At 40.1% G+C, this 26,808-nt stretch overlaps 1 protein-coding gene across 3 annotated transcripts in view; it reads right to left on the bottom strand.

Annotated features, from left to right (window-relative positions):
• Positions 1-8,032: 8,032 nt before the first annotated feature.
• TMEM67 (transmembrane protein 67) overlaps positions 8,033-26,808 on the bottom strand; it is a 47,959-nt gene continuing 29,183 nt past the window's right edge. For all 3 annotated transcript variants that reach the window (XM_070748062.1, XM_070748063.1, XM_070748064.1), the window contains 11 exons: positions 25,918-26,004; positions 22,088-22,187; positions 20,575-20,714; positions 18,426-18,566; positions 16,570-16,650; positions 15,941-16,057; positions 13,291-13,407; positions 12,118-12,222; positions 11,475-11,577; positions 9,394-9,536; positions 8,033-8,583 (listed from right to left, as the gene is read on the bottom strand). In XM_070748062.1, coding sequence (XP_070604163.1) covers positions 8,503-8,583; positions 9,394-9,536; positions 11,475-11,577; positions 12,118-12,222; positions 13,291-13,407; positions 15,941-16,057; positions 16,570-16,650; positions 18,426-18,566; positions 20,575-20,714; positions 22,088-22,187; positions 25,918-26,004 — 1,215 coding nt within the window. In that variant the 3' untranslated portion in view covers positions 8,033-8,502. The remainder of the gene's footprint in view (positions 8,584-9,393; positions 9,537-11,474; positions 11,578-12,117; positions 12,223-13,290; positions 13,408-15,940; positions 16,058-16,569; positions 16,651-18,425; positions 18,567-20,574; positions 20,715-22,087; positions 22,188-25,917; positions 26,005-26,808) is intronic.

The following is a 26,808-nucleotide window of genomic DNA, read 5'->3' as shown; positions in this document are numbered from 1 at the left end:
ACTCTTGTTCTGAATCCAAGGAGGAGCTAGATAATTGATCTTCTTCTGAGCTGTCTGCTCCACTCTCCTCCTCCCTGTCACTCATGTCTTCTTGGTCAGAGGAGCCTTCATCAGCAGATTCCACCGGGGGCAAAACAGGCCTGCAGCATGTGGATGTCTCCCCCACATCCACAGTCCTTGGGGCAGGAGCTGGGCCAGAGCTAACCACAACAGTTCCAAGGTGCCAAAATAGATGCCACACTCAAGGCAACAGCTTCGACAGGCTGGCCAAACCAGGTTGAGAGTAGCCGTTGGGTCATTGACCTTCAGTGAGATAGGGACTTGTCTATCCTGAGCATGTGAAGACATATTCCAGCGGACTGAGCAGATGAAACCTACTCGAATAAGACAATGGTCATGAAGGCGGTCTCTGCAAGCGACGCGGTATGCTAAGAGCATGGCAAGACATGAAAGATGCCCTGGTCAACTACTGTGCACAACCCATCTCCAACTGTCTCAACTCTTGTCCTGCTATTGGAGCAAGATGGAATCTGGGAAAAGAGAGTGAGGCTGACTACGCGCACCTCTCACTCACTGTAATCCAATTCACGCGAGAGTCCTGACATAAGCTTATCTTCTTTCAATGGCTGGTTCAAAGTGATCGTCTTCTTGTTATAACTCTGGTGTCTTTAACCACCAGAGAGCAATTATGAGTCTTGGACTTGCAGTATCCGGGACCACCTTCTGCCGCACGAATCCCAGTGACCAGAGTGGGCCTTCTCCGGGTCCCATTGACTAAACAATGTTGTCTGGTGGGACCCAGGGGGAGAGCCTTCTCTGTGGCTGCCCCGACCCTCTGGAACCAGCTCCCTCCAGAGATTAGGATTGCCCCCACCCTCCTTGCCTTTCGAAAACTTCTTAAAACCCACCTTTGCCGTCAGGCATGGGGGAAATGAGCCATTTCCCCTGGCCTATATAGTTTATGCATGGTATGTTTGTATGGATGTATTGTTTTAAATAAGGGTTTTTAGATATTTTAACTATTAGATTTGTCATTGTATATTGTTTTTTATTATTGCTGTGAGCCGCCCCGACTCTGCAGAGAGGGGCAGCATACAAATCTAATAAATGAAATGAAATTGTGAATTTGATCAACGTGATAACACACAACCGTGAAATCACTGCTGTAGTAGGAACGTAATAATTTTTCATTATTAAAATATGTTTGGAACTCAGCTTAATCACCTACTAAGTCAGTGAAAGTTCATTCCGTTTCTTTTTCTTTTAAGTGCTAGATTATTTTAATGACGTCAGTGACAATTCTACCAAGAACATTGTTCACACTTTTAGAAGTTGCATTTAATTTGGTTGCATTTAGAAGTTGCATTTAATTTCACAATTCTTTTGGGTTTGCGAAAGGAAGGGGGAATGGTCATCTGTACAACTGGTGACATATGCGTACAAACCTTTGACCATCTGCTTTTTTTCTCTTATAAAACTTGTGGGATACATGTATGTTGTAGTACAAGGCAAAACTAAGTAGAAAAGATTTTATATCAAAGATGCTGAATTTGGAAATTAGCTCATATTAATTGTACAGTAATTGTGCATAGGTATTTATGGTGTTATAATTTCATTTAATAACATAATATTGAAATATACTTGTTATAAGGGCACACAGAGTGCTTCGATTATAGGAAGGTGTGAATTCTCAGTCATCAGATCATGGTTGTCTCAAAGATGCTTTTTCAAAAAGCAAACTGGGCTTTCTTGGTTTTTTTTTCTTTGAAGATGTATCCCTTTTCATCCAAGAACCTTCTTAGTTCACTTCAGTTGGTGATAGGAAATACAACAATGACAGAAATGTGACAGAAAATTAGCTGAATTGCCTTCTTCTCCCCCCCTTAAAGTAGCTTTTTAAAGTAGTAGATATAGAATAAGAGTTGGAAGGGACCTTGGAGGTCTTCTAGTCCAACTCCCTGCTTAAGCAGGGAACCCAACACTACTTCAGACAAATGATTATCTAATCTCTTCTTTAAAACTTCCAGTGTTGGAGTACAAATTTACAAATTCTGGAGGCAAGTTCAATTCAATTCAATTCAATTTATTAGATTTGTATGCCACCCCTTTCCGAAGACTCGGGGCGGCTCACAACAGTAATAAAACAATATTATAGCGACACAAATCTAATATTAAAAAAGCATATAAAACCCTATCATATTAAAAAGCAAACAGCACATACATACCAAACATAAATATAAAAATATTAAAAAGCCTGGGGGGAAAAGTATCTCAACTCCCCCATGCCTGGCGGTATAGATGGGTCTTGAGTAATTTACAGAAGACAAGAAGGGTGGGGGCAGTTCTAATCTCCGGGGGGAGTTGATTCCAGAGAGCCGAGGCCGCCACAGAGAAGGCTCTTCCCCTGGGGCCCGCCAAACGACATTGTTTAGTTGACGGGACCCGGAAAAGGCCAACTCTGTGGGACCTTATCGGTCGCTGGGATTCGTGCGGTAGCAGGCGGTTCAGAAGGTACTCTGGTCCACTGCCATGTAGAGCATTAAAGGTCATAACCAACACTTTGAATTGTGACAGGAAACTGATCGTCAGCCAATGCAGGCCACGGAGTGTTGTAGATATGTGGGCGAATCTGGGAAGCCCCATGATGGCTCTCGCGGCCGCGTTCTGCACGATCTGAAGTTTCCGAACACTTTTCAGAGGTAGCCCCATGTAGAGAACATTGCAGTAATTGAACCTCGAGGTGATGAGGGCATGAGCGACTGTGAGCAGTGACTCCCTGTCCAAATAGGGCCGCAACTGGTGCACCAGGCGAACCTGGGCAAACGCCCTCCTCGCCGAAAAATGATGTTCCATTGATTAATTGTTCTCTCAGGAAATTTCTCCTTAGTTCCAAGTTGCTTCTCTCCTTGATTAGTTTCCACTTCTTGCTTCTTGTCCTGCCCTCAGGTGCTTTGGAGAATAGCTTGACTATTCAAACTCTTATATAGATATATGCAGTGATATAGATATAGATCTGCACAGTGCATGGAAATTTTCCTGTTGGGCAAAGAGGAGAACTTTCCAGGGTTTTGGCAAGTCTTGTGCTTAGTTCAATGCGAGCATTGCCTTCTTCATTTTCTAAGTTCTCCTTTTATTTATTTTGTCAAGTAGAAATTGTTCACAGCTTTAACAAAATACAAAGCTTTTTCTCAATGGTAGCTAAATTATCAGGAAAATTAAATCATGCATGTAATATCATATTCAGCCAGGAACGAATTAGCACTTAGAGTTAGATTACAGATTGTTTTTTAAGTTAAAAAAATAAAATCTTTATTGTGTTTTCCTATTGAAGCATAGGGTTGAACTAGAAGACTTCCAAAGTCCCTTCCAACTCTGTTATTCTGTTAATCTGATAGCCTACAAGCAAGTCCTAAAGCCCTTCATGGCATCAGACCAGAATATCTCTGGGACAGCCTTCTGCCGCATGAACCCCAGCGACCCAGTTAGGTCCCACAGAGTTGGCCTTCTCCGGGTCCCATCGACTAAACAATGTTGGCTGGCGGGACCCAGGGGAAGAGTCTTCTCTGTGGCGGCCCCGACCCTCTGGAACCAGCTCCCCCCGGAGATTAGGATTGCCCCCACCCTCCTTGCCTTTTGTAAACTTCTTAAAACCCACCTCTGCAATCAGGCATGGGGGAATTGAGACATCTTCCCCAGGCCTATATAATTTGTGTATGGTATGTTGTGTGTATGGTTTTTAATTATGGGTTTTTTAGTTTTTTAAATATTAGATTTGCATTTTACATTGTGTTCTACTGTTGCTGTGAGCTGCCCCGAGTCTACGGAGAGGGGCGGCATACAAATTTAATAAGTAAGTAAGTAAGTAAGTAAGTAAGTAAGTAAGTAAGTAAGTAAGTAAGTAAGTAAGTAAGTAAGTAAGTAAATAAATAAATAAGTGATCTTTTGCAATGTGTTCACAGAGGGTCATTTTCCAGAATACATGACAGTAAAGCCTAGTTTAGTGATGGCCACTCTTCTTGCATGCTCCAAATGCTAGCACACGTGCCGACACACAATCCCCATGCATGCCACACTATGCATGCACACACATACACACACAAACACATACCATTGGGTCATTTTTCACCCTCAGGCTTCCCTGAATCCTAGGGAGTGTGAAAAACAGCCAACAGGCAATTTGGAAGTTCAGAAAAACAGGTTTCCTGTTTGTCCATTGGGCCATTTTTCCTACTCCGGAGGCTTCAGGGAAGCCTCCTGAAGCCTGGGAAGGGCAAAAAGAGCATTCCCCAAGGCCAAAAATCAGCTCGCCAGCAAGGACACGTACACTGGAGCTGACATAGAGCAATGCCTTGTGAGTCCTCAGATCCGGCCCCGTGTGCTACCTGTGACATGCGTGCCATAGGTTCACCATCACAGGCCTAGGCTGAACAGACTTCTTTGATCAAAGTTGGATGCAGTGAAACCAATTTGGGGCCCGAGGATTACTGTAAAACAATGGACAGCTATTTAATGAAGGCTTTTCTTTTGTTCACGAAAGGCCTGGAAAGATACTACAGCAAGAAGGGGGTACTTTAGGTTATATATTTTCAGCCATGTACAAAATCGTAGACAGAATTTGTGGGGGGGGGGGGGAATAGATCTCATGAAAAGCTATGGCCTAGGGAGGAATGTTCCTTTGTAAAGTCCTGCCTATGCAGGCAGAATTGGAACAAGGATGGATGAGTTTCAGCCTGGTTGAGAGATCTGGAATGAATTTTTTTTAAGATTGGGGAGGGGGGTGATTAGATTAGATTCATATGCCGCCCCTCTCCACAAACTCGGGGTGGCTCACAACAATAATAAAAAAACAATACATAATAACAAATCCAATGTCCACCAATCTAATTACAATTTAAAATTAGTAATTTCATAAAACAATCCCAATATATATAAAAAACAGGCACACAGTCAAGCAATCAAACGGCAAAACTACATGGGCAAGGGGGAGATGTTTTAGTTCCCCCATGCCTGACGGCAAAGTTGGGTCTTAAGGAGTTTACGAAAGGCAGGGAGGGTGGGGGCAATCCTAATCTCAGGGGGGACCTGGTTCCAGAGGGTCGGGGCCCCCACAGAGAAGGCTCTTCCCCTGGGTCCCGCCAGACGACATTGTTTAGTCGACGGGACCCGAAGAAGGCCAACTCTGTGGGACCTAACCAGTCGCTGGGATTCGTGCGGCAGGAGGAGGTCCCGAAGGGTGGCTTAGGAGCTGAACTTTTTTCTTTAAAGTGGAGTTAAATGGTGAAGTTAAAGAGCTAATGGGAAAACCAGCACCTAGGTTAGCTTGCCTGAATTATTGTGTTTGTAGCAGGCAGCATCAAAGGCTGTTTCAAGGCCAGGAGGAGCCCAGCAGGAGAAACGAGTTATTTAATGTACAGTGATACTTTGTCTTACAAACGCCTCGTCATACAAACTTTTTGAGATACAAACCCGGGGTTTTGCCTCTTCTTACAAACTTTTTCACCTTACAAACCCACCGCCGCTGCTGGGATACCCCGCCTCCGGACTTCTGTTGCCAGCGAAGCACCTGTTTTTTGCGCTCCTGGATTCTCCTGAGGCTCCCCTCCATGGGAAACCCCACCTCCGGACTTCCGTGGAGGTCTGGAGGTGGGGTTTCGAGGACTTTGGCGTTTTTGCGATGCTGCGATTTCACTGATGCTCCCTTCACTGGGAAACCCCACCTCCGGATTTCCGTTCCCAGCGAAGCGCTCGTTTTTGCGATGCTGGGATTCCCCTGCTGGGATTCCCCTGCAGCATCGCAAAAACACAGAAGTCCGGAGGTGGGGTTTCCCATGGAGGGGAGCCTCAGGGGAATCCCAGCAGCGCAAAAACGGGCGCTTCGACTGGCAAAAGGGGTGAATTTTGGGCTTGCAGGCATTAATCGCTTTTCCATTGATTCCTATGGGAAACATTGTTTCGTCTTACAAACTTTTCACCTTAAGAACCACGTCCCGGAACCAATTAAGTTTGTAAGACAAGGTATCACTGTATTTATATGAGGTAGACCAGACAAGAAACATGAACAGATGAGCTAATTTTACTTTATTGTGAGGTAACATTAACAGAATCTTGCAAGTCTGAAAATACACCTCAGTCTTTGTAGCTCAAGAAACTAAGAATGGTTCATTCTGAGCAGCGGTAGGCTTCTAGCCGGAACGCTAAATTGTGCTCGCCGCCACGGCTCGTAAGTGCTTGTGGGGCCAGCATGATTTTGCTTCTGTACCTATGGAGCTAGCAAAATCACGCATGGAACCGCAGGTGCTCCCATGTTTCGGCATGCGCGAAAGCAAAAAAAACCCTCACCGAAACATGGGCGTGATTTTGCTACTTCCACAGGTGCAGAAGCAAAATTGCCCTCGAGGCTCGACTACTGTAATGCTCTCTACATGGGGCTACCTTTGAAGAGTGTTCGGAAACTTCAGATCGTGCAAAATGCAGCTGCGAGAGCAATCATGGGCTTCCCTAAATATGTCCATGTTACTCCAACACTCCGCAGTCTGCATTGGCTGCCGATCAGTTTCCGGTCACAATTCAAAGTGTTGGTTATGACCTATACAGCCCTTCATGGCATCGGACCAGGATACCTGCGAGACAGCCTTCTGCCGCACGAATCCCAGCGGACGGTTAGGTCCCACAGAGTTGGCCTTCTCCGGGCCCCATCGACTAGACAATGTCGTCTGGAGGGCCCCAGGGGAAGAGCCTTCTCTGTGGTGGCTCCGACCCTCTGGAACCAGCTCCCCCCAGAGATTAGGATTGCCCCCACCCTCCTTGCCTTTCGTAAACTTCTTAAAACCCACCTCTGCCGTCAGGCATGGGGGAATTGAAACATCTCCCCCTTGCCCATGTAGTTTTTGTGTATGATTCAATTGTGTGTTGTTTTTTATATATTGGGGTTTCTTTTTTTGGACTTTTAATCTAAAACTGTAACCTAGATTTTAAAATATTAGATTTGTTACTATGCATTGTTCTTCACCATTGTTATGAGCCGCCCCAAGTCTGTGGAGAGGGGCGGCATATAAATCCAATAAATCTAATCTAATCTAATCTAATCTGAGCAATTTAGTGTTCCGGCTAGTAACCCACCGCTGCTTCTGAGATATTTGCCATAACTACATTTCTGCATTCAGGTACTAAATAGGATTTATTTAACTGTTTCCTTGATTGTGTCTCTACCCTGTCTCCCAGGATCATTCACACATATGATTACACTAGGTGGCCTTGGGCCAATCACTTTCTCTTAGCCCTAGGAAGAAGATAATGGCGTATTTTCTTGCTAAGGCAGTTTCCAGCAGTCAAAATCTAACTTGAAGGCACACATACACAACATGAAGAAATACTGGTTTCTTTCAGAGCTCTTAATGAATTCTAGAGTACAAAAGGGAGGAAAGTTTCCCTCTCGTAAATTGGATGAAAATATACTGTTCTATATGGGAACCATCAATATGTGATTTTTTTTTTCACTGCACAAGGCTAGTTACATGCTGATTTGGTTTGTCAGGATACTGTGTAGGGCTGTTTCCTTGTTATTGACTCTCAACTCAAGCAGTAGAGGCTTGTTTGCTTCCATATCTGCTTTGTTTTATTCTATCAGCATATTTTTTTGCATCTGTCAGCATTTGTTACTTTACTGGAAATGCCTTTAATCAGGAGATCAGCAAACCTACCAGCTAAATTAACCAAGTTCCAGAATCTTTTGTTGGCATATGAAGCAAAACAGAAATAACAACATACTTGTTTGATTGCAATCAGGGACACTATAGCTTTCCCTCTTTTCCAAGTTTTTTCTGTTTAAATATACTAAATGTCCTTGAATTTTGTGGGGAGGAGAAAATCACATTAGCACTTGCACTCTTAGGCTTGTACTTTTCAACATTTTCTGCTAAAAATCTAGTTTCTTTATTTTTCTCCATTATTTCTTTAATTAATACCCCATTTAACATAGTAAAATCATTAAAAAAGTTTATAGAAATTTACAAAATTACAGAAACATTACAAATGGTATTTAAATACTTTATGTATTCTAAATCGACTAGTTCACAAATCTGTAAAATTATAAATCCATAAAGGTTATTGGAACCATATGCAAATATGTTCAGAACAGCCACAACTGAGAAATATTTCAGTAACAAATTTGAGTTTGTATAAAATTACAAAAATTCATTCATGAAGTTGTGAGTTGCGTATGCATGCGTGGGGCAGCATGCGGGGATCGTGAGCTCACGCGCAGGGGGCATGGCATATGGAAAGTTATTGAATTATGGGTGTGGGCATGTGCGTACGGGGGAAAAAAGTTTGCCATCACTGGTCCGTACCAAAGTATTTAATTCATACAAAAATACATTCTCCAGTATACCACATAAGAAAAGTAGCATACATTAACATTTAAATAATACTGCAAAAAGATTCTTCTTTTGCGCAACTTTGTTTCAGAGCAACAGTGTCCAAAGAAGTACATTTTTTCCCCATTTATATCAGGAATCGTTCATCTACTAGTGTCTTGGATGCTAAATTCTTCTGCCCAAACGTATTACGAATGAACCTGAAAATCTAAGAACACAAGCCAGATTCAGATATGTTAGACATTGAATCAAATATTCTTTGGGCAGCAACAAATGTCCGTAGGCTGTTCTGCTAACGTACATACAGTTCAATCTTAAATAGATTGTTTTAGACTGTAACAGTGTGTGCAATTGCAGTGTGTGACAAAAAGGGGGACCTCCACTAATATTTATCCATATTATTTTGGAGTTCTAAGAAGTACATCAAAAGCAAAGCATTAGGATCAGTCACTTTATAGGATATATCAATTAACAGTGACCAGTCTTAAATATGCTATTTCAGGCTTTCAGAGAGTAGCGAGTTATAATTTCTTTGGAAATTCTAGAGGTATTCTAACAGCCAACCAATGAAACTATGTGACTTTGCTGTTTGAACAGTCAGGTTTTAAATGGGAATTTACCAGAGGATTATGCACTGATTTCAGAGTACTTCCTGAAAATGATACATCAGATTAAGTTTGCTTAATAGAAAACATAGTTATGAAATAACGATAGGTTATATATTGCCAGGTATAATTACACAATGTTTCCTTGGAAGAATAAAAGATCTTTAAAATACTATTTTCATAGGATCACCAAACCAATGTTCAATGTTCCCTTTTGCTCTCTGTTCCAGTGTGATTTGCCTTTTCTTTTAACTGTAAAAGGTGGTTTATTTTAAATTTTTATACACAGTACATATAGCAATTTATAGATAATAATTTTAATAATGTACATCCCCCCTGATAACTACAAGATAACTAAATGACAGAATGGAACCTTGAAGCATTCTCCATGTTATTTTAATTGTGGGATTTACCTCTTGTTGTAAATATGTCAGAACAGCTGCTAAAACAAAATTCTGAGTAGCCATATCCACAATGGCAAAAAACAGCATGTCAAAGATGAGAAGGGTAGTTTCATTGCCATAATAAAGAATATCGCTGAAAGAATGACCTTCATCTGCAAAAATGAAAAATAAATAAAAGGTAATCTTTTAAAAAAAAAATCTGCTGAAAAATTTACTTTTTAAAAAAGTTTATTTTATAAAATAAACGTAATACTACTAGAATGTTTTTCCCCCCAAACTAGGTTCCATCTCTCAATATCCATAGCCAACTGGCTGTATTGGAAAATGGATTAAAAAATATAGAGAACTTGCAATGTCAAAGGAAACACGAACTATCTATAGCATAACAATTTGAAAAAAAAAGTTATATAGATCTCTTTCAATGAATGCACTACTCAAGTTATATTTGATTGCAACAATCTAATGTGTTTAATGTATTGGCAATTCTACCATGTTTCCCCTATAATAAGTCAAGTCCTGATAATAAACCTGACAGGGCTTTTCAGGTCATGTCTGTAAATAAGCCCCGTGCAGAAAATAAGCCCCCTCCAAATGCTTTCCAGGAGATGGGAGGCTGGGAGCCTCTTTTTCTCCGGCGGGCCAGGAGAGCGAGTGCAAGAGAAAGGAAAATGCGCACACACCCCGCGAGACTAGCTCAGCTCATCTGGGCTCTGCCTACATCAGTTTGAAACATGCTCCAGCCTGCAAAGAACAGGAGACAAGCATTGATCCCTTTATCAAAGGCAGGAGCATGTTTTAAAACACTGCCCAAGGCAGCCCAGAGCAGCCGAGCCAGTCCAGCAAGTGAGGGAGGCGGTGGTGGGAGGCGGAGCCAAAGGGGGGGGGGCTGCGCTCATCTGGACTCTGCCTACTCAGTTTGAAATGCCCTCCTGTTTGTGAGCCCACAAGCGGACATCGCTGTTGCCGCCCCTTCAGCTCCATTTCCCGCTGCCGCCTCCCTCACTTGCTTGCCGTTTTGCGCTTGTTATCCTCCATCTCTTTCCCTGCGACCTTCAGATGGGGGATGTAGGACGCACATCTCACACCCCACCCTGCTTGACCTGTCACCCTCAAATTCCACTGCACCACGAAAAAAAAAATAAACAAACTGCATTGAACAATAGGCTATTTGTGACCAAATTGCTAAAATTCCAAGACTCTTCAGAATGAAAAAGTTATCAAACTTCTAATTTTCTGCCAGTATGAACAGAAAGGATAGCTGCTTGGTTTCTCTACAAAGCAAACTCCATTCTCAAAATTAGTGCTGAAGTTAAGCAAAGTGATAGATGAAGGATTCTTAATTTCAGTGGTGGAGATTAAGAAATGAACCACTTAATTTCTGCCTTTTCTTTTGATAAAGAGAGTATGTTTTTACCACCATTTTAAAAAAGCTTTTATTTACATGTTGTTTGTAGAGATGGAGGGTTATTACCCCAACAGGCTGTAACACATTTGCAAGTTAAAATCTTTGGGGCATATGGCTAATTTATGACTTAGCTAGAAACTAGGATAGTTTTAGTTGTAGAAATTCTGTTAGGGATGAATGTATTACAAATCTAAAAACTTAGAAATTGATTAGTTTTGTCTGAACAAATACTGTACATCTGTTCCTCTCTAATTATCAAGAGTGTTTTGTCTTGACACCAGGTTAAGAGAGAAAAAAGGGTGTGCAATCTGTGCTCATCTAAGGGAGATCTATTTATAATTGTAAATCCTGTAAATTGTAAACAGAAGATGTAGCCGAGGCAACGCTGCTGAAAGTACATCAGTTTTGAGGAGCGATAATGCAAGGATAACTGCAACAACAGAATGTAGCATATCCTAATATACAAAGATAGCCATTCGCTTATAGCCTGGTGTATTAACTGCTGACAGATTGAATCTTCATAAATATATGAAAATAGAAAGTAGCAAATATAAGCTATATGTTATATAGTTAAGTTTGACATTTTTCTGAAACATAAATGATGTGCAAGAAAAAAAAAGAATGTCTATTGAAATAGGTTGCTAGGTTTCCTTTGCCTTCATAAATTAAATATCGGAGGTAATACCATTGTAAAAGATGCTCTTTTCTATTGGTTCCATAAATTCCATTCCAAGAATTCTTTCTAATAGTAGTTTGTCCTTTATGATGTAGTCCATTTCCTTATGAACCTTTAAAAAAAATGAAAATATAACATCTCAGAAGAGGCAAAAGAAACTCTTCATTATTAAATTCCTTTCAAATGAACAGTAACAGCCAAACTAAACAATGTGTCCATTGTAAGACAATTTTTGCAAACTAAGCAAAACAGATCAAACAGTAGAAAACAATTTTGTGGCTGATTATGAGAACAGATGAACAACAACAAAAACATAAAGATCAAGTCAAAGTCTATTAAATAAAAAAGAACTAATAATAATAATAATAATAATAATAATAATAATAATAATAATGCCCCATCAGCTAGCAGAGAAGTGTCAGAGCTGATAACATCATGTTCTGGGTACTATAGCTAAAATATTATTCACAAATTATATTAAAAATGTTAGAAACTGCAACAATATTAAATGAAAAACAACAAGCCATTTTTGGGTCAAAAATATATTGCAGCTAATCCATAGACTTAGATGAAAGTAACAAGCTAAAAATACTACCCCACAATCACATGAAAATCAATATTTCATAAGTTAATCAAAATACATAATACATACATGATCAATAAATGAGCTTAGAAATTTATTCATAGTATGGTATGCTTTTGTGCTTTGCTCAAATGTGGTTGCAGAAGAATTCAGAAGCCTAACAGGACCACGTTTCTGAAAGGAAAACAAGAGAATAAAAATTAATCTGAAGCATTAATATTTGTGGGTCCATTTTGACCTTTGACTAGTCACTTTCTCTGAGCCCAGGAAGAAGGCAATTATTGCAATATTGTTTACTGCTTGGTTGTTTATCTGGTGTTAGTCCCTAGTTATCTGGATGTTGACTGCTGGTCAGGAGACGTTCTAGTCTTTTTGTTTTCTTTCTAAGTTTTTTATTACAGATAATTTTAAAAAGCTAAAAAGGAAACAAAAAGACTAGAAAAGTTCCTTGACAGCAGTCAACATTCAGATAAATTTTTATTTTATTTATTTATTTATTTAGTCCAATACATAATACACATTGAAGAGAAAGATATGTAATAATATAAGTAAAGAAAAGAATAGAAGAAAAGATATAAAAGTATAGGTGAACATATTTGAAAGGAAGAAAAGGTAAATGAGATCAATTGGACAGGGGACGGAAGGCACACTGGTGCACTTATGCACGCCCCTTACTGACCTCTAAGGAACCTGGAGAGGTCAATCGTGGATAGTCTAAGGGGACAATCAAACAGTAAACATCTAGGAACGTCCCAGAAGAAAACAACATTGTCACCAACAATGATAGGACAAGATACTGTACTTTATATAAGAAAAGCAAACAATCATTCCCTTGTAGCACTAAAGATGTTCTCTAGTTGGGTAAGAAAATATCTACAACCAACCAAGTCAGAGAGCACTAAGAACTTCACAGTTCAACCCTGGGCTATGTTTATTCTCTTCTAAGAGTATACAATATTCTGCACTAAAACTACTATCTAAAAGGACCTCATCAAACAATTTAACATACAAATATAAACTGATAAATGTCATTTAAACTGTAGGAATATGAATGTAGAGTGATGATCCACCGATGTGGCACACAAATAAGAGAATGAATAATGAATCCTTGGCTAAACATACACAAAAGTGAGAAATGTATCAAATACCATATTTTCGCAAGAATTGGATCCCATATATTCCTGAAAACACAATATTTCAAATATTTGATAGCAAACAATCTAACTACAAAGAGATACATACCCTTGTCAACGATTCATGAATCGTGTCATATTGCTGCCTCATTTTGCTTGTAATGGAAATCTGAAACGTCTGGCCATCTGTATTTGGTAACAAACCTCTTTGGCTACACAGATTTTCCTGAAAACATAGAAATATAGAAGATTGACGGCAGAAAAAGACCTCATGGTCTATCTAGTCTGCCCTTATACTATTTCCTGTATTTTATCTTAGGATGGATATATGTTTATCCCAGGCGTGTTTAAATTCAGTTACTGTGGATTTACCAACCATGTCTGCTGGAAGTTGGTTCCAAGGATCTACTACTCTTTCAGTAAAATAATATTTTCTCACGTTACTTCTAATCTTTCCCCCAGCTAACCTCAGATTGTGCCCCCTTGTTCTTGGGTTCACTTTCCTATTAAAAACACTTCCCTCCTGAACCTTATTTAACCCTTTAAATGGGTTGACACAAAAATGACACAAAGTAGAATGGATGAAATAACATGTACAAAAACTGAAACTTAACAATTTATTACGTAGGTTGCCACTCCTCTACCTTGGCAACTTTTAAGTTGTATGGACTTCAACATCCAGAATTCTATAAGCAGCAAAATCTGGAAGCTGAAGTACGCACATTTTAAAGTCGTCAAAGTTTAGCAACAATAATGCAAGATGATCAGATATAAGCTGCAAAAAAATCTGGATGAACATTGGATTAGAATAAGGAATGTTCTCTTTGCCACCATCTGCATTTTTCTAGCTAAGGTCTGGGAGTCCCATATTATTCCTGCCACAACAGAATGGGTACAATATGTGATTTCAGAACTGTGAAGAATCTAAAATTTTGTTATAAAATATAGTTTATAATGGTAAAATCTCACCCACAAAAACTGATGAAAGATAATATTGATATTCTAATAGTTTTGTTGAATATAGTTTCTCTTCAGGGAGATCTATGGAGATCAGGGTAAAAAAAGTCAAGATGGCGGCCACAACTCCACCTGTCTCTTTATGCACATTACAAAGCAGATTAAAAGGGGTTGGGGCTTTGGTTGTGCATTTCTGGTTGTCATATTGACTTTTTGAACACTGTGCTAGAGGCAGTGTTTCCCAACCTTGGCAACTTGAAAATATTTGGACTTCAGCTCCCAGAATTCCCCAGCCAGCGAATGCTGGCTGGCGAATTCTGGGAGTTGAAGTCCAGATATCTTCAAGTTGCCAAGGTTGGGAAACACTGTGCTATAGGATGCCCTCCCTGTGACCAAAATTCATTAGGATACTTTTACAAGCTTTAGTAATTTAGTTATTACTTTTTTTTCCTGGATGGCTTAAAATTAAAACACGAATACAAAAAAGGTCAAAATAAATAAATGAGGCAAACATACAAATAATACAAACATTAAAAACAATTAAACACTCCTTTGGAAGAGACAATGGATTGCTTTGTGTATTAGCGGAAATTCTGAACATCTCCCAGTTAAATATTGTTCATTGTAGTGTTAATTCCGTATGAAAGATTTTATTTGAAATTGTATCTGTCTGGTAAATTTGGCATACAGAACTGGCATACAGTGGTACCTCTACTTATGAACTTAATGACCAGGTTCTTAAGTAGAAAATTTTGTAAGGAATCAATGTAAAAGCAAATAATGCGTGCGATTGGGGAAACCACAGGGAGGGTGGAGGCCCTATTTCCTCCCAGGAGATTCCTAGAGAGGCCCCAAAGAGGTTTCTCCCTGCCTTTTCTGGTTACAGTTTCGGAGGCTCGGGTTTGTAAGTGGAAAATGGTTCTTGAGAAGAGGCAAAAAAAATCTTGAACACCTGGTTCTTATCTAGAAAATGCTCTGATTTCTGGTAGAAGTTTAGTAATTACAAATAACTCTCATTAAATGCATCATTTCATGAATAAAGCAATTCCGTTTATTTCTCTGCTCTCTTGTACTTCAACACATTCCAGACATCAATCGGTCCGTTATCTCTCTTCTAGCCACATTTCTCACATTCCTTTTTGTGATTCAATTAGACAAGATTTATTTCCTAACTACATAGCTATAAAGAACAGCACCACTGACTAAATACAATACAAAATACTTTGGCTTACTTTAGCATGGCGAAAACCCCCTCCATATTTCTTTTCAGCAACGTTGAAACTCCACCCTTCTTCTCCACTAGCCCCCTGACGTGCCAAATACCTCACTACAATATTTAACCCATTCCTCTCCTTAATATCTTCTCCCAGACCTTTCCTCTCTACGTTTCTGAATCCTTCTAAATTTAGGGTTAATCCAGCGCGCGTCTGATTCTCCCTCGCTAGATCCTGAACTCCTAGCCCCATCCTGTGGCTGGCCTCCCACCTGTTCTACTACCTGTAACCCCGGGCCCCCCACTACTTCATAAACACTATCTGAATCTGAGTCCTCAATATCTTCATCATTCTCCAACTGATCAAGAGTATGTGCAACAGAATAGTTCGTAAGTAGAGGCGTTCTTAGGTAGAGGTACCACTGTATTTCGAAAGATCAAATGCAGGGAAGTTAGAAGTGAATAATCTGTTAACTGTGTATTAATGAATGAAATGAACTTAATGGAAGTTGTAGCAGGTTCTTTAAACAATTAAAATGGTTAGAATGAAACCATTTTAGATTTGTAGTCTTCTTGTATCTTCACTTACTGCTTCCCTTTTTAGGTTCATATTCATCTCTTCCATATTTGTATCTGAGTGGCCATGCACAGACCGCCCATGAATGTAATACCCAAAACATCTCTCTGACAATAGGAAAACTGAAATCTGCAATATGAGAAAAGTAAAATGGAATGTTTTAGTACACATTCAGATAACAACAAGCACAATTCTGCTCAGCACTGCATTTCGTAAATGTATTATGTCAACACTCCTATGCTACAGAGAATAAGTAAGTGTATCAGAGGTGGGTTCCTCCCGGTTTGGACCGGATCTCCCATCCGGTAGTGACCCACTGGGGATGTCATGGATCCGATTTGGTTAGTGTTAATCCGTGCATGCTGCCATCTAAAATCTTATAATGGAATTCTGAATTTATCTCAGAATATCTTCAGAAGCTTTCCCACAGATGGGACTTTTTAAATGGCCTACACCAATAAAATTATAAAGAAATAAAACCTACATGGGTTTTAGTTAAAAATATTGGCAGATTGTTTAAAAAAAGGAGTTTGGGATATAAATGATTATTATACTAACTATAGATATATTGACAAAGTACGTCAGTTTAAATATAATTTTGAAATATCTGAATATGAATGGCCTTTTGGAAGAATACTTACATTGCTCATGCAGCACAAATCAACAAACTGTCTGATCTTATCTTCAAAAAATCGTTCATAAATGACAGAAAAATGTATCACCTGTGAAAAATGAAATTTACTAATGAGATAAAAAAGAAAGGCCAGGGCAACCAAAGTTCAAACTGAAAGCTCCTTGGTGACTGGCCCAGCTACTTCCACTCAATTCTATTCACCCTACCCTAATCCTAACCATACAGGTTTGTTATTTTGGAGAAAAAATGTTAGAAAAAAATAAAAATTAAGAGTACTTCACTTCCTGAAGGAAAGGCAAAACATAAATCTAACAATTAAATAGAAATTGCTATGAGACTGGTTTGCAGAACTGAAGAGATTTTCAGGTTATTATCAATTCCACAATAACCACCCAAGCACCTAAGCAAACAAATGCATTTCAGAATGAAAGAAGAACTTTGATTTTCTGATTCCCAATGATTTATGGTTGGACTGCCCAGGTAGATCCAGACTGTCTTCCTTCAGCCCAGTCTGGTTAATGAGCTGCAAGCAAGACAGCCAATATGAACGTTTAAAAATGTGGTCTTTCTCTCTCTGACTCTTCTAGATAGGTAGGCCCTGTGATCTTCAGTGATGTTCCTTCCTCTAGACTGTTGTGGTTAGCTCTGGCCCAGCTCCTGCCCCAAGGAATGTGCAGGTGGATGTGGGGGAAACATCCACACGCCGCAGGCCTGTTTCGCTCCCAATGGAATCTGCCAACGAAGCCTCCTCTGACCAAGGAAGTGTGAGTGACAGGGAAGAGAGGAGTTTGGCAGACAGCCCAGGAGGAGATCAATCACCTGTATCATCCCTGGATTCTGAACAAGAATTAATGACACATCCACGCATGCGTAGAGTGATGCGTAGGAGACAACAACTGAAGGATTATTACAAGAGAAAATGAGGCCACCTGTGGTTGGGTGGGGCTGCTGTAATTAGTGCTACAGATAAAAGTGCAGCCTGGTGTTTTAGCCTCATGGCAGTTTATCTGATTCATTGTTTCGTCAAGATCGTGGTTTTTGTGCTGTTCAAGATTGTGTGTGGACTCTCTGGACTTTAGAATTGGACTCAAGTTCCCAGTTATTGGGTGAGCAATTGGATTGCATTTAACCTGTGCCTTGTGTGTACCAGAAAATCCCCTTGACATTTAAAAAGGGAGCTGTTTCTGTTTTTCTGTTTATAAAATTTTTTGGGGTTTTCCTTTTATCGTGTGGTGTGTGTCTTCCTGGACTAATTACCCTGTAATTACGAGCGGTTGAAACACGCCGGCAAAACCTAGACAAAATATGATAGAATGAATGTCATAGACATTCAATAAAATACACTGATTAAGATGTCAGATCAAGCCAGGGCAACCAAAATTCAAACTGAATCTAATGTGCATTAGAATTTTTCAATTTTGTTGCCATTTTATGGAAATAAATTTCAATACCAGTAAATGTTTTATTTCCAATAAAATCAAATAAGTTTCATATAATATTCATTGATGAGTTTTCTAAGAGGTGTCTCTTAATTCATGTACACTTGGGATCACAATATATTAAGAATCTGGTACATAGGTGCAAATCCTCCTTAGTTGTGGAAAAAGAGAGAAAGTCACTCTTCTCTCATTATGAGAAAAGTCAGCAAATTTGCTACATTATCGTTTGAGATTTTTTAAAAATTCATTTTACACCTGAAAGTAATAAATGTCCATAAAGCCTCTCCTGAAGAAAAACTTGAGAAGCTGGGTTTTATCTATTTATTGTAGATATCTACAGCATGCTGATGACTCATACACAATAAAATCATTTAATGAATGTGAATCATTATAGTTGCATTAAAATGATTTTGTAAAGTTTTACCTGAATTACAGCAATCAATAGCCAAAGTACAGTGGATATACCGTATCTCAAAATGCGGCTCCATGGTGCTCTGTAACTTTCAGGGTTTCTAGCTAGACCAGAAGACGAATCCATTAAGGCTAAGTTTGAAAACCCTACAACCTGTAAAGATAACAAACAAGTTACAATCATACCTTGGTATTCAACTGCTTCAAAAATCATCAAATTCGGTACCCCACATATTTTGAAGCAAAAATCTTGTCTGAGTACTTGATCTTTCTCCTGGTACTTGATGCACAAGGTAGAACCTGTTAGCATTGGCCAGTGATGGTGAACCTTTTTTTCCCTCGGGTGCCAAAAGAGCATGTGGGCATATTATCGTGCATGTGTGAGTGCCCACATCTATAATTCAGTGCCTGGGGAGGGTGAAAATAGCTTCTTCCACCCCCCGGAGGCCCTCTGTTCCCCAACTTCTGGTGCGCCCCAAAAGCTCGTGTTTCAACCTCCCCAGACTCCAAAGGCTTCCCTGGAGTCGGGTGGTGGTGGTAAAAATGCCCTCCCCCATCCCCCTGGAGGGTCTCTGGAAGCCAAAAACGCCCTCCCCAGAGCCTCTGTGCGAGCCAAAAATCAGATGGCCAGCACACGCATGCACGTTGCAGTTGAGCTAGGGCAATGGCTTGTGTGCCAGCAGATATGGCTCCGCGTGCCACCTCTGGCACCCGTGCCATAGGTTCGCCATCACTAGCATTGGCTGTCTCATGACTCACTACTCCTTCCAGCCAAAATAAAGGATCATATGATAAGTCACTTGCTGGGTAGCTGTTTTTAATATTTGTCATGCCCCTTGGAATGAAGCCCAGCTGAGTACCAAGGTATCAATGTATCGATAAATTAGCAAGGATTTTCTAATGAAGGCAAATATGCCGTACTTTTCAGAGTATAAGATGCACCGGAGTGTAAGATGCACCTTAGTTTTTGGGGAGGAAAATAGAGAAAATAATCTGCTTACCAGATATTTATCTGGCTAGCATCCTTAGTCTGGTCACATTATTTTATCCCTTGGTTAGGGATTTAGAAAAACCTTATTCAGAGAGCATAACAATGAAGGAACTTGCAAGCAGGTAAGAGCTGGGAACTTTGAACTTTGTGGATTCAGTACAAAACCTTAAAATGTTATTGTGCTCCTCAACAAATAATGCTGTCGATCATTTGTGCTTTTTGTGACTATTCAAATAATGTGACTTAATCAACTTGAAAAAGAGTCCAAGCACCTATTTGAAAACTTATTTTGGTTGGTAAGCCACCCCGACCTAGTCACATGACTTTAAGCCACTCCCGTTCACGATTGTCAAGCCATTCCTACCCGGTCACATGATCATCAAGCCACATCCACAAAATGAACCACACCCACAGTGTGGCAGTAAAAGTTTTGGTAGCCCATCACAGTGTACCCACAATCATTTGCCACAAGATGAACAAGTGGGCATCTCACACTGTTAAGAGGCCACCATAGGAGGACACATTATAAAGATCACTTGGAGGTGGGTGATACTTCCAATGTAATCTACCGAATCCCTGGCATGGATAGTCCCTGTAATTATGTAGGACAGAGAGGGAGGAAGCTAACCACCAGATTACAAGAACACAAGCAAGTGGTCAGACTTCTTCTTGCAGAACTAGAAATCCTTTTTCTTCTTAAAAATAAAGTTATTTTTATCCTATTTTCTTCAGTTGTTATATCTGCAAATCTCTTTGGTTTCTTTGCTATAGCAAGACACCTTTGTTTTCATTTTTGCTGTATGCCCTTCCATACTATGTACCATTAATATGTAGTTCTCAAAATTGTGTTTTCTGCTTTCTTTGACTTCACCCTTGTCTTTCTCTCATTAAACTGAGAATTACATTCCCAATAGATTATTAGTGACTTTTTGATTGTTTTTTATGCAACTGGTTTCATATAAACTTAATGATACTGCTTTGATTATTATGTATGCAGTAATGTCATTGTTGGATGTCCATATTGCATAAGTCAGTTTAAGGATGTACAAAACTGGTATTTTAGGAGGCCCAGTTTGTGACAACCACTGTATTATAAATGCGATTGTTTTCATTACTCAATTTCCATGACCCAATTATGTCTTGGAACATTGACAAAAAAATTAAATGTCACCTCTAAAAAGAAGAGAACAGCAAGCACTTGGAAGAGAGGATTTATTTTCCTAATGGTCTGAATTTCATTCCACTCATTTGCTATGAAGTACGTTCTCCATATGCTGACTGGTGCAGAAACACTTCTTACAACATTTTCTCCTACGAAGAAGAAACATGTGAATTGGTTGGGGGTAGACCCAGGAGACAAAACTAGGTAAAAGGAGGTAGCACGAGTTAAAATACATATACCAAAAGTTAAGATTTAAATATAAATGTTCGGAAACTTCAGATCGTGCAGAATGCAGCTGCGAGAGCAATCATGGGCTTTCCCAAAAATGCCCATGTAACACCAACACTCCACAGTCTGCATTGGTTGCCAATCAGTTTCCGGTCACAATTCAAAGTGTTGGTTATCACCTATAAAGCCCTTCATGGCACCGGATCAGGGTATCTACAAGACCGCCTTCTGCCGCACGAATCCCAGCGACCGGTTAGGTCCCACAGAGTGGGCCTTCTCCGGGTCCCGTCAACAAAACAATGTCGTTTGGCGGGGCCCAGGGGAAGAGCCTTCTCTGTGGCGGCCCCGGCCCTCTGGAACCAACTCCCCCCGGAGATTAGAATTGCCCCCACCCTCCTTGCCTTTTGTAAACTCCTTAAAACCCACCTCTGTCGTCAAGCGTGGGGGAACTGAGACATCTCCCCCTGCCTATGTAGTCCTAGTGCATGATATGACTGTATGTATGTTTTTTATATTGGGGTTCCTTGCTTTTAGATTTTTAAATGTGTAATTGCTATCTTAGATTCTATTTATTAGATTTGTCAATATATATTGTTTTTGTCACTGTTGTGAGCCGCCCCGAGTCTGCGGAGAGGGGCGGCATACAAATCTAATAAATAATAATAATAATAATAACAACAACAACAACAACAATAATAGATAGGAGATTTACAAATAAGAGGGATGATTATGAAAGGTAAAATCTAGGGAAGCATTCTAGTGTGTCATGTAACTGCAATAGAATTATCCACTTAGGGAAGGATTTTGAGGGTGAATGGGAAGTAGGAAAGAAGGAGAGAAAGTGAGAGAGTAGAGGAAGAGTAGGAGAAAAAGGGGAATGGTAGTAGAATGAGGGAGAAGGAGTAAGAAAATAGATAGTAGAGGTGGAACAGCACCTGAGATAGAAAGAGGGAAGTGGAGAGAAGAAAGATGGATACAGATGAAACAATATAAAGCAAAATTGGAATATGATCTAGGTTATTGTACTTGAAAAATGATATATGCATATTCAGTTGTATTGAAGGTATATGAAGTTGTATGTTAAATGTGGAGAAAAATTAAAAAAAATATTTTCTAAAAAAAGAATGTGTACAGCTACTACATATATAATATGAGAACAAAGATATAGATGTTGTCACATACATCTGTACAAAATAAAGCTATTCTTTATATAACTATAGAATGCTTAGGATGAGATTTACCCCATTTCCGAAATCAGCAAATTAATCAACCAAAAAAAATAAACATTTTATACCTTCTACTGCTTTGAGAACTTTTCCTTTTGGACGCTCCCAATCGATGAAAAAGATATCTGTTGTAAGTTGGGAAACAAGCAGATGCAGAAAGTGCAGCGCCTAAAAAATCATTAGATGAATTTTTTTTAAAAAAACAACCTCTTAAAATTATTGTCATGGAAAAGAAGACAATTCTAGAAAAGCAACCATAACTTAGAATTTACATGAAGAAAGGCGTTTACACTGCCACCTATCAAATAATAATCAGAAAAGTGATCCCTCGTTTTTCGCGGGGGATGTGTTCCAAGTCCACCCACGAAAAACAAATTTCCGCGAAGTGGAGGGAAGATATTTTTTAATGTATTTAACGAGTATTTGGACTTTTAAAACCCTGTATTGTTAACAACCCATCGCTGCTGACCCCTGCGAGAGACCGGCTTCTCTTAGCAGTCAGCAGCGGTGGTAGCAGCTTTCCTATACAGTAGTTGGGCGGCGAGTTGAGAAACATCCATGAACAAGACAAGCTGAGCCTTCCCCGTGACACACGGGCTAAAGGAAGCCGCCGCTGCAGTTGTCCCCCCCCCCCCACACAAACCATCCCTGCCCCGGCGTTCTAAGCCATAAGCCCGCTTTGAAAAAAAAGTGAAGTAACGAATCCGCGAAAGATGAATCGTGAAGTAGCGAGGGATTACCGAACCTTTGCCTCCTATTGCCATCCACAGAAATTTCATACTTTACATGACGGATGGTTTGGAAATTCCCTATGCAATCCTAATCAGATCACAGAATTACAAAATGAATGAATTGGAAGGGAGTTTGTAAGTCATCTTTTCCAAGCCTTCCAATAAACTATCCCTGATTGGCTAGCGATGCAATTCCATTTGAAAGCTTCCAATAAACAGAAGTCCAGTACTGTTTTGGACAGCTTTTTCCAGTAGGAAATTCCCAAGTAATAACACAATTCCTAGTGTATTTATTCAGGTGTAAGAAACATAGAAGACTGACGGCAGAAAAAGACCTCATGGTCCATCTAGTCTGCCCTTATACTATTTCCTGTATTTTATCTTACAATGGATATACCGTATATACTCGAGTATAAGCCGAGTTTTTCAGACCAAAAAATGGGCTGAAAAACCCAACCTTGGCTTATACTCGGGTCACTGAGGAGTCACCACAAGAGGGCGCCCCGCTGGAGTCCGGCAGGCATTGGTGGCTTGGGCGGGTGAGGGAGCTAGGGCAGGGAAGGCATTGCTGTCTGTGTAAATACGTAGTGCCATCTCTGACAGCCGGACACAGGGACTGGGCTGCAGAGGTCGGGCTTTTCCACCCTCCGCGGCTCCAACTTTTAATTAGGAGAGAAGGGTGGTGCGGAGGAATGATGCCGGTGCCGAGGAGGCACTTTTAAGGCAAATTCAAGAGTTCAGAAAAGAGGGGGGGGGGGAGGCGATGGGAAGCTGGTGAGGTGGGGGGGGGGGCGAGAAGACAGAAGCAGGAATCCACAGCTGCTTCAAAAACGGAGCCCCCTGAAGAACTGGAGATGGGTGAGACATTGATAGAAATGGCGGCGGGGCGGGGCCATGCAGCTCGTCTCTCTCACTTCCTCACTTGCTTTCTTTTTAAAATATTTAAATACCGCTAAATCAATATGCTGTCGGCTGCATCCACTTCTCCTCTTTTGTTTTCTCCTGTTAGTTGCGATCATGGAGGAACAGGAGGAAAGGAAAGAGGCGAGGCTTCTTTTTTCTTTCCTCTTCCTCCGTTTCATTCCCAACGGATCTCTTTAGCAAATCTGCTTCCCCCGAACAACACATGGGGCAATAAAGGGAGACGGAGGAGGAGGGAGGATCAGGGGTGGGAGGGAGATCCAGCTAGCGAGCCAGCCAGCAAGCTAAGGGGGGGGGGGGACAGCATGAACTCTCTCCAGGCTTTAGAAGCCCCCAGCCGGAGAGAGAAGCAGATTTGCTAACGACTTCCACTTGGCCCGCTAGCAGGGAAAGAAGGAGGAGGAGGTCAGCCTCTTTCCTCCTCCTCCCCCAGGGCTGTGGGCTATTCTGGCTCTCCTCCTCCTCCCCCTGCTGCAGTCCCAAGTGGATCTCTTTAGCAAATCTGCTTCCCCCGAACAACACATGGGGCAATAAAGGGAGAAGGAGGAGGGAGGATCAGGGTGGGAGGGAGATCCAGCCAGCGAGCTAGTCAGCAAGCTAAAGGGGGGGGGGCATGAACTCTCTCCAGGCTTCTAAAAACTTGTCAAGTTTAAAGAGCCCTGGGTTAGAGTTAAAAATGCAAGAGTCTTCAAACCTGAAAACATTAAGGCTTGTGGACTTCAACTCCTACTCCTGAAGTAGCATGGCTGGGGCAGGAATTCTGGGAGTTGAAGTCCACTAGTCTTAAAACTGTCAAGTTTAAAGAGCCCTGGGTTAGGGTTAAAAATGCAAGAGTCTTCAAACCTGAAAAGATTAAGGCTTGTGGACTTCAACTCCTACTCCTGAAGTAGCATGGCTGGTGCAGGAATTCTGGGAGTTGAAATCCACTAGTCTTAAAATTGTCAAGTTTAAAGAGCCCTGGGTTAGGGTTACAAATGCAAGAGTCTTAAAACCTGAAAAGATTAAGGCTTGTGGACTTCAACTCCCACTCCTGTTGTAGCATGGCTGGTGCAGGAATTCTGGGAGTTGAAATCCACTACTCTTAAAACTGTCAAGTTTAAAGAGCCCTGGGTTAGGTTTAGAAATAGGTTTTAGCTTGGTTGCTAAGTTTTTTACTTTTTAATTTATTGTTATTACCAGATTGCTTTTGTTTACCCTCTTTTAAATTTACAGAGCTAGTTTACTGGTTTTCTTTAAAATAAATATTCTAAAACATTTAATCTACTGATTTCTCAATTAATGTAATTTTATTGGTTTCCATTTTTATAAGTTACCAGTAGTCACTGCATTTTCTAACCTCGGCTTATACTCGGGTCAATAAGTTTTCCCAATTTTTGTGGCAAAACTGGTGCCTAGGCTTATACTCGGGTCGGCTTATACTGGAGTATATACGGTATGTTTATCCCAGGCATGTTTAAATTCAGTTACTGTGGATTTACCAACCACAGTCTGCTGGAAGTTTGTTCCAAGGATCTACTACTCTTTCAGTAAAATAATATTTTCTCATGTTGTCTTTGATCTTTCCCCCAACTAATTTCAGATTGTGTCCCCTTGTTCTTGTGTTCACTTTCCTATTACAAACACTTCCCTCCTGAACCTTATTTAACCTTTTAACATATTTAAATGTTTCGATCATGTTCCCCCTTTTCCTTCTGTCCTCCAGACTATACAGATTGAGTTCATGAAGTCTTTCCTGATACGTTTTATGCTTAAGACCTTCCACCATTCTTGTAGCCCGTCTTTGGACCCGTTCAATTTTGTCAATATCTTTTTGTAGGTGAGGTCTCCAGAACTGAACACAGTACTCCAAATGTGGTCTCACAATTCTGCAATTCTAAAGGACACAATTTTTAAATTCTTGTAAAAAGCTATTTGGTCCCCCCCCCCCATAAGTGCTGAATTATATATAGAATCTTTATGCTTCACTGATATTTGAATATGTACTATATTTTTAAATAGTCTATAAATGATAGATTGATTAAAAAACCCAAGAGTTTTCCAATGGAAAAAAGCATATGCTTTTGTTTTTAAAGATATGGGGAGAAAGGCATGCTCTTTTTCATTACAACTATGATAGAATTCAGGCTTATTCTAAAGTTTTCTTCATGCACGCATTATGTGCAATAATGAATGCAAACTATTTTCAAAGTGACACTGATAAATTGTAGTACTTTGTATTTATGGAAATCAAAAGGGCATATATTTACCTTCAGAACAAAAGCACATCCAACGTAAGAAATGAATTTATCTTCTTGATTTGGCCGAGGTAGTAAAACAGAGACAAACTGCTGTGCCTGAAGAGCAAGAAACTGTTATTCCAAACAGGGTATAATACAGTTATGCTTGTTTAATATACTAGCTTGTAGATTACCATATTTTTGAAGTATAAGATGCATTTTTTCCTTCCTAAAAGAAGCTTAAAATTCAGGTGTGTCTTATACTCTGTAGCTTTTTTCGAAGCTTTTTTCCCCAGTCCTAACTAGGTGTTAACAATCTTCCAGCTCTTACCTCGCAGGTGCTTCTATTATTACTCTATGCAAAGAATGTTTTCCAAGCCCTAAATCTTTGCAGGGTTTTTTCATTGCTCTAACTTTCTCTGAATAAGTTTCTTTCCAATCCTAACGAGGTGCTAATGATGTTCCCAACTCTTATCGCCTTGCAAGCTCTTTCATAGTTACTCTCTGCAAAGAATGTTTTCCAAACTCTGTCTTCATAGCGTTTTCTTTTCATTCTCTATTTACTCCAAATGTTTCTTTCCAGTCCTAATCAGGTGCTAAAATGTTTACTGGCTTGCAAGCTCTTTCATTGTTACTCTCTGCAAAGAATATATTCCAAGCACTAAGTCTTTGCAGGGTTTTTTCCATTGCTCTACTTGCTCCAAATGTTTCTTTCCAGGGACTAATGATGTTCCCAGCTCTTACTGGCTTGCAAGCTCTTTCATAGTTACTCTCTCCGAATAAAGTTTTTTTAAAAGCCCTAACTAGGGGATAAAATAATGTGCTGAAGCTGACGAGATTAAGGATGCTAGTCATATGAATACCTGGTAAGCAGATTCTTTCCCCTATTTTCCTCCCCAAAAACTAAGATGTACCTTATAC

The sequence above is a fragment of the Erythrolamprus reginae genome, chromosome 3 (assembly GCF_031021105.1).
Source record: "Erythrolamprus reginae isolate rEryReg1 chromosome 3, rEryReg1.hap1, whole genome shotgun sequence".
NCBI lineage: Eukaryota > Metazoa > Chordata > Lepidosauria > Squamata > Dipsadidae > Erythrolamprus > Erythrolamprus reginae.
The sequence above is the reverse complement of the archived record's forward strand: the minus strand, read 5'-3'. Positions and strand labels throughout refer to the sequence as shown.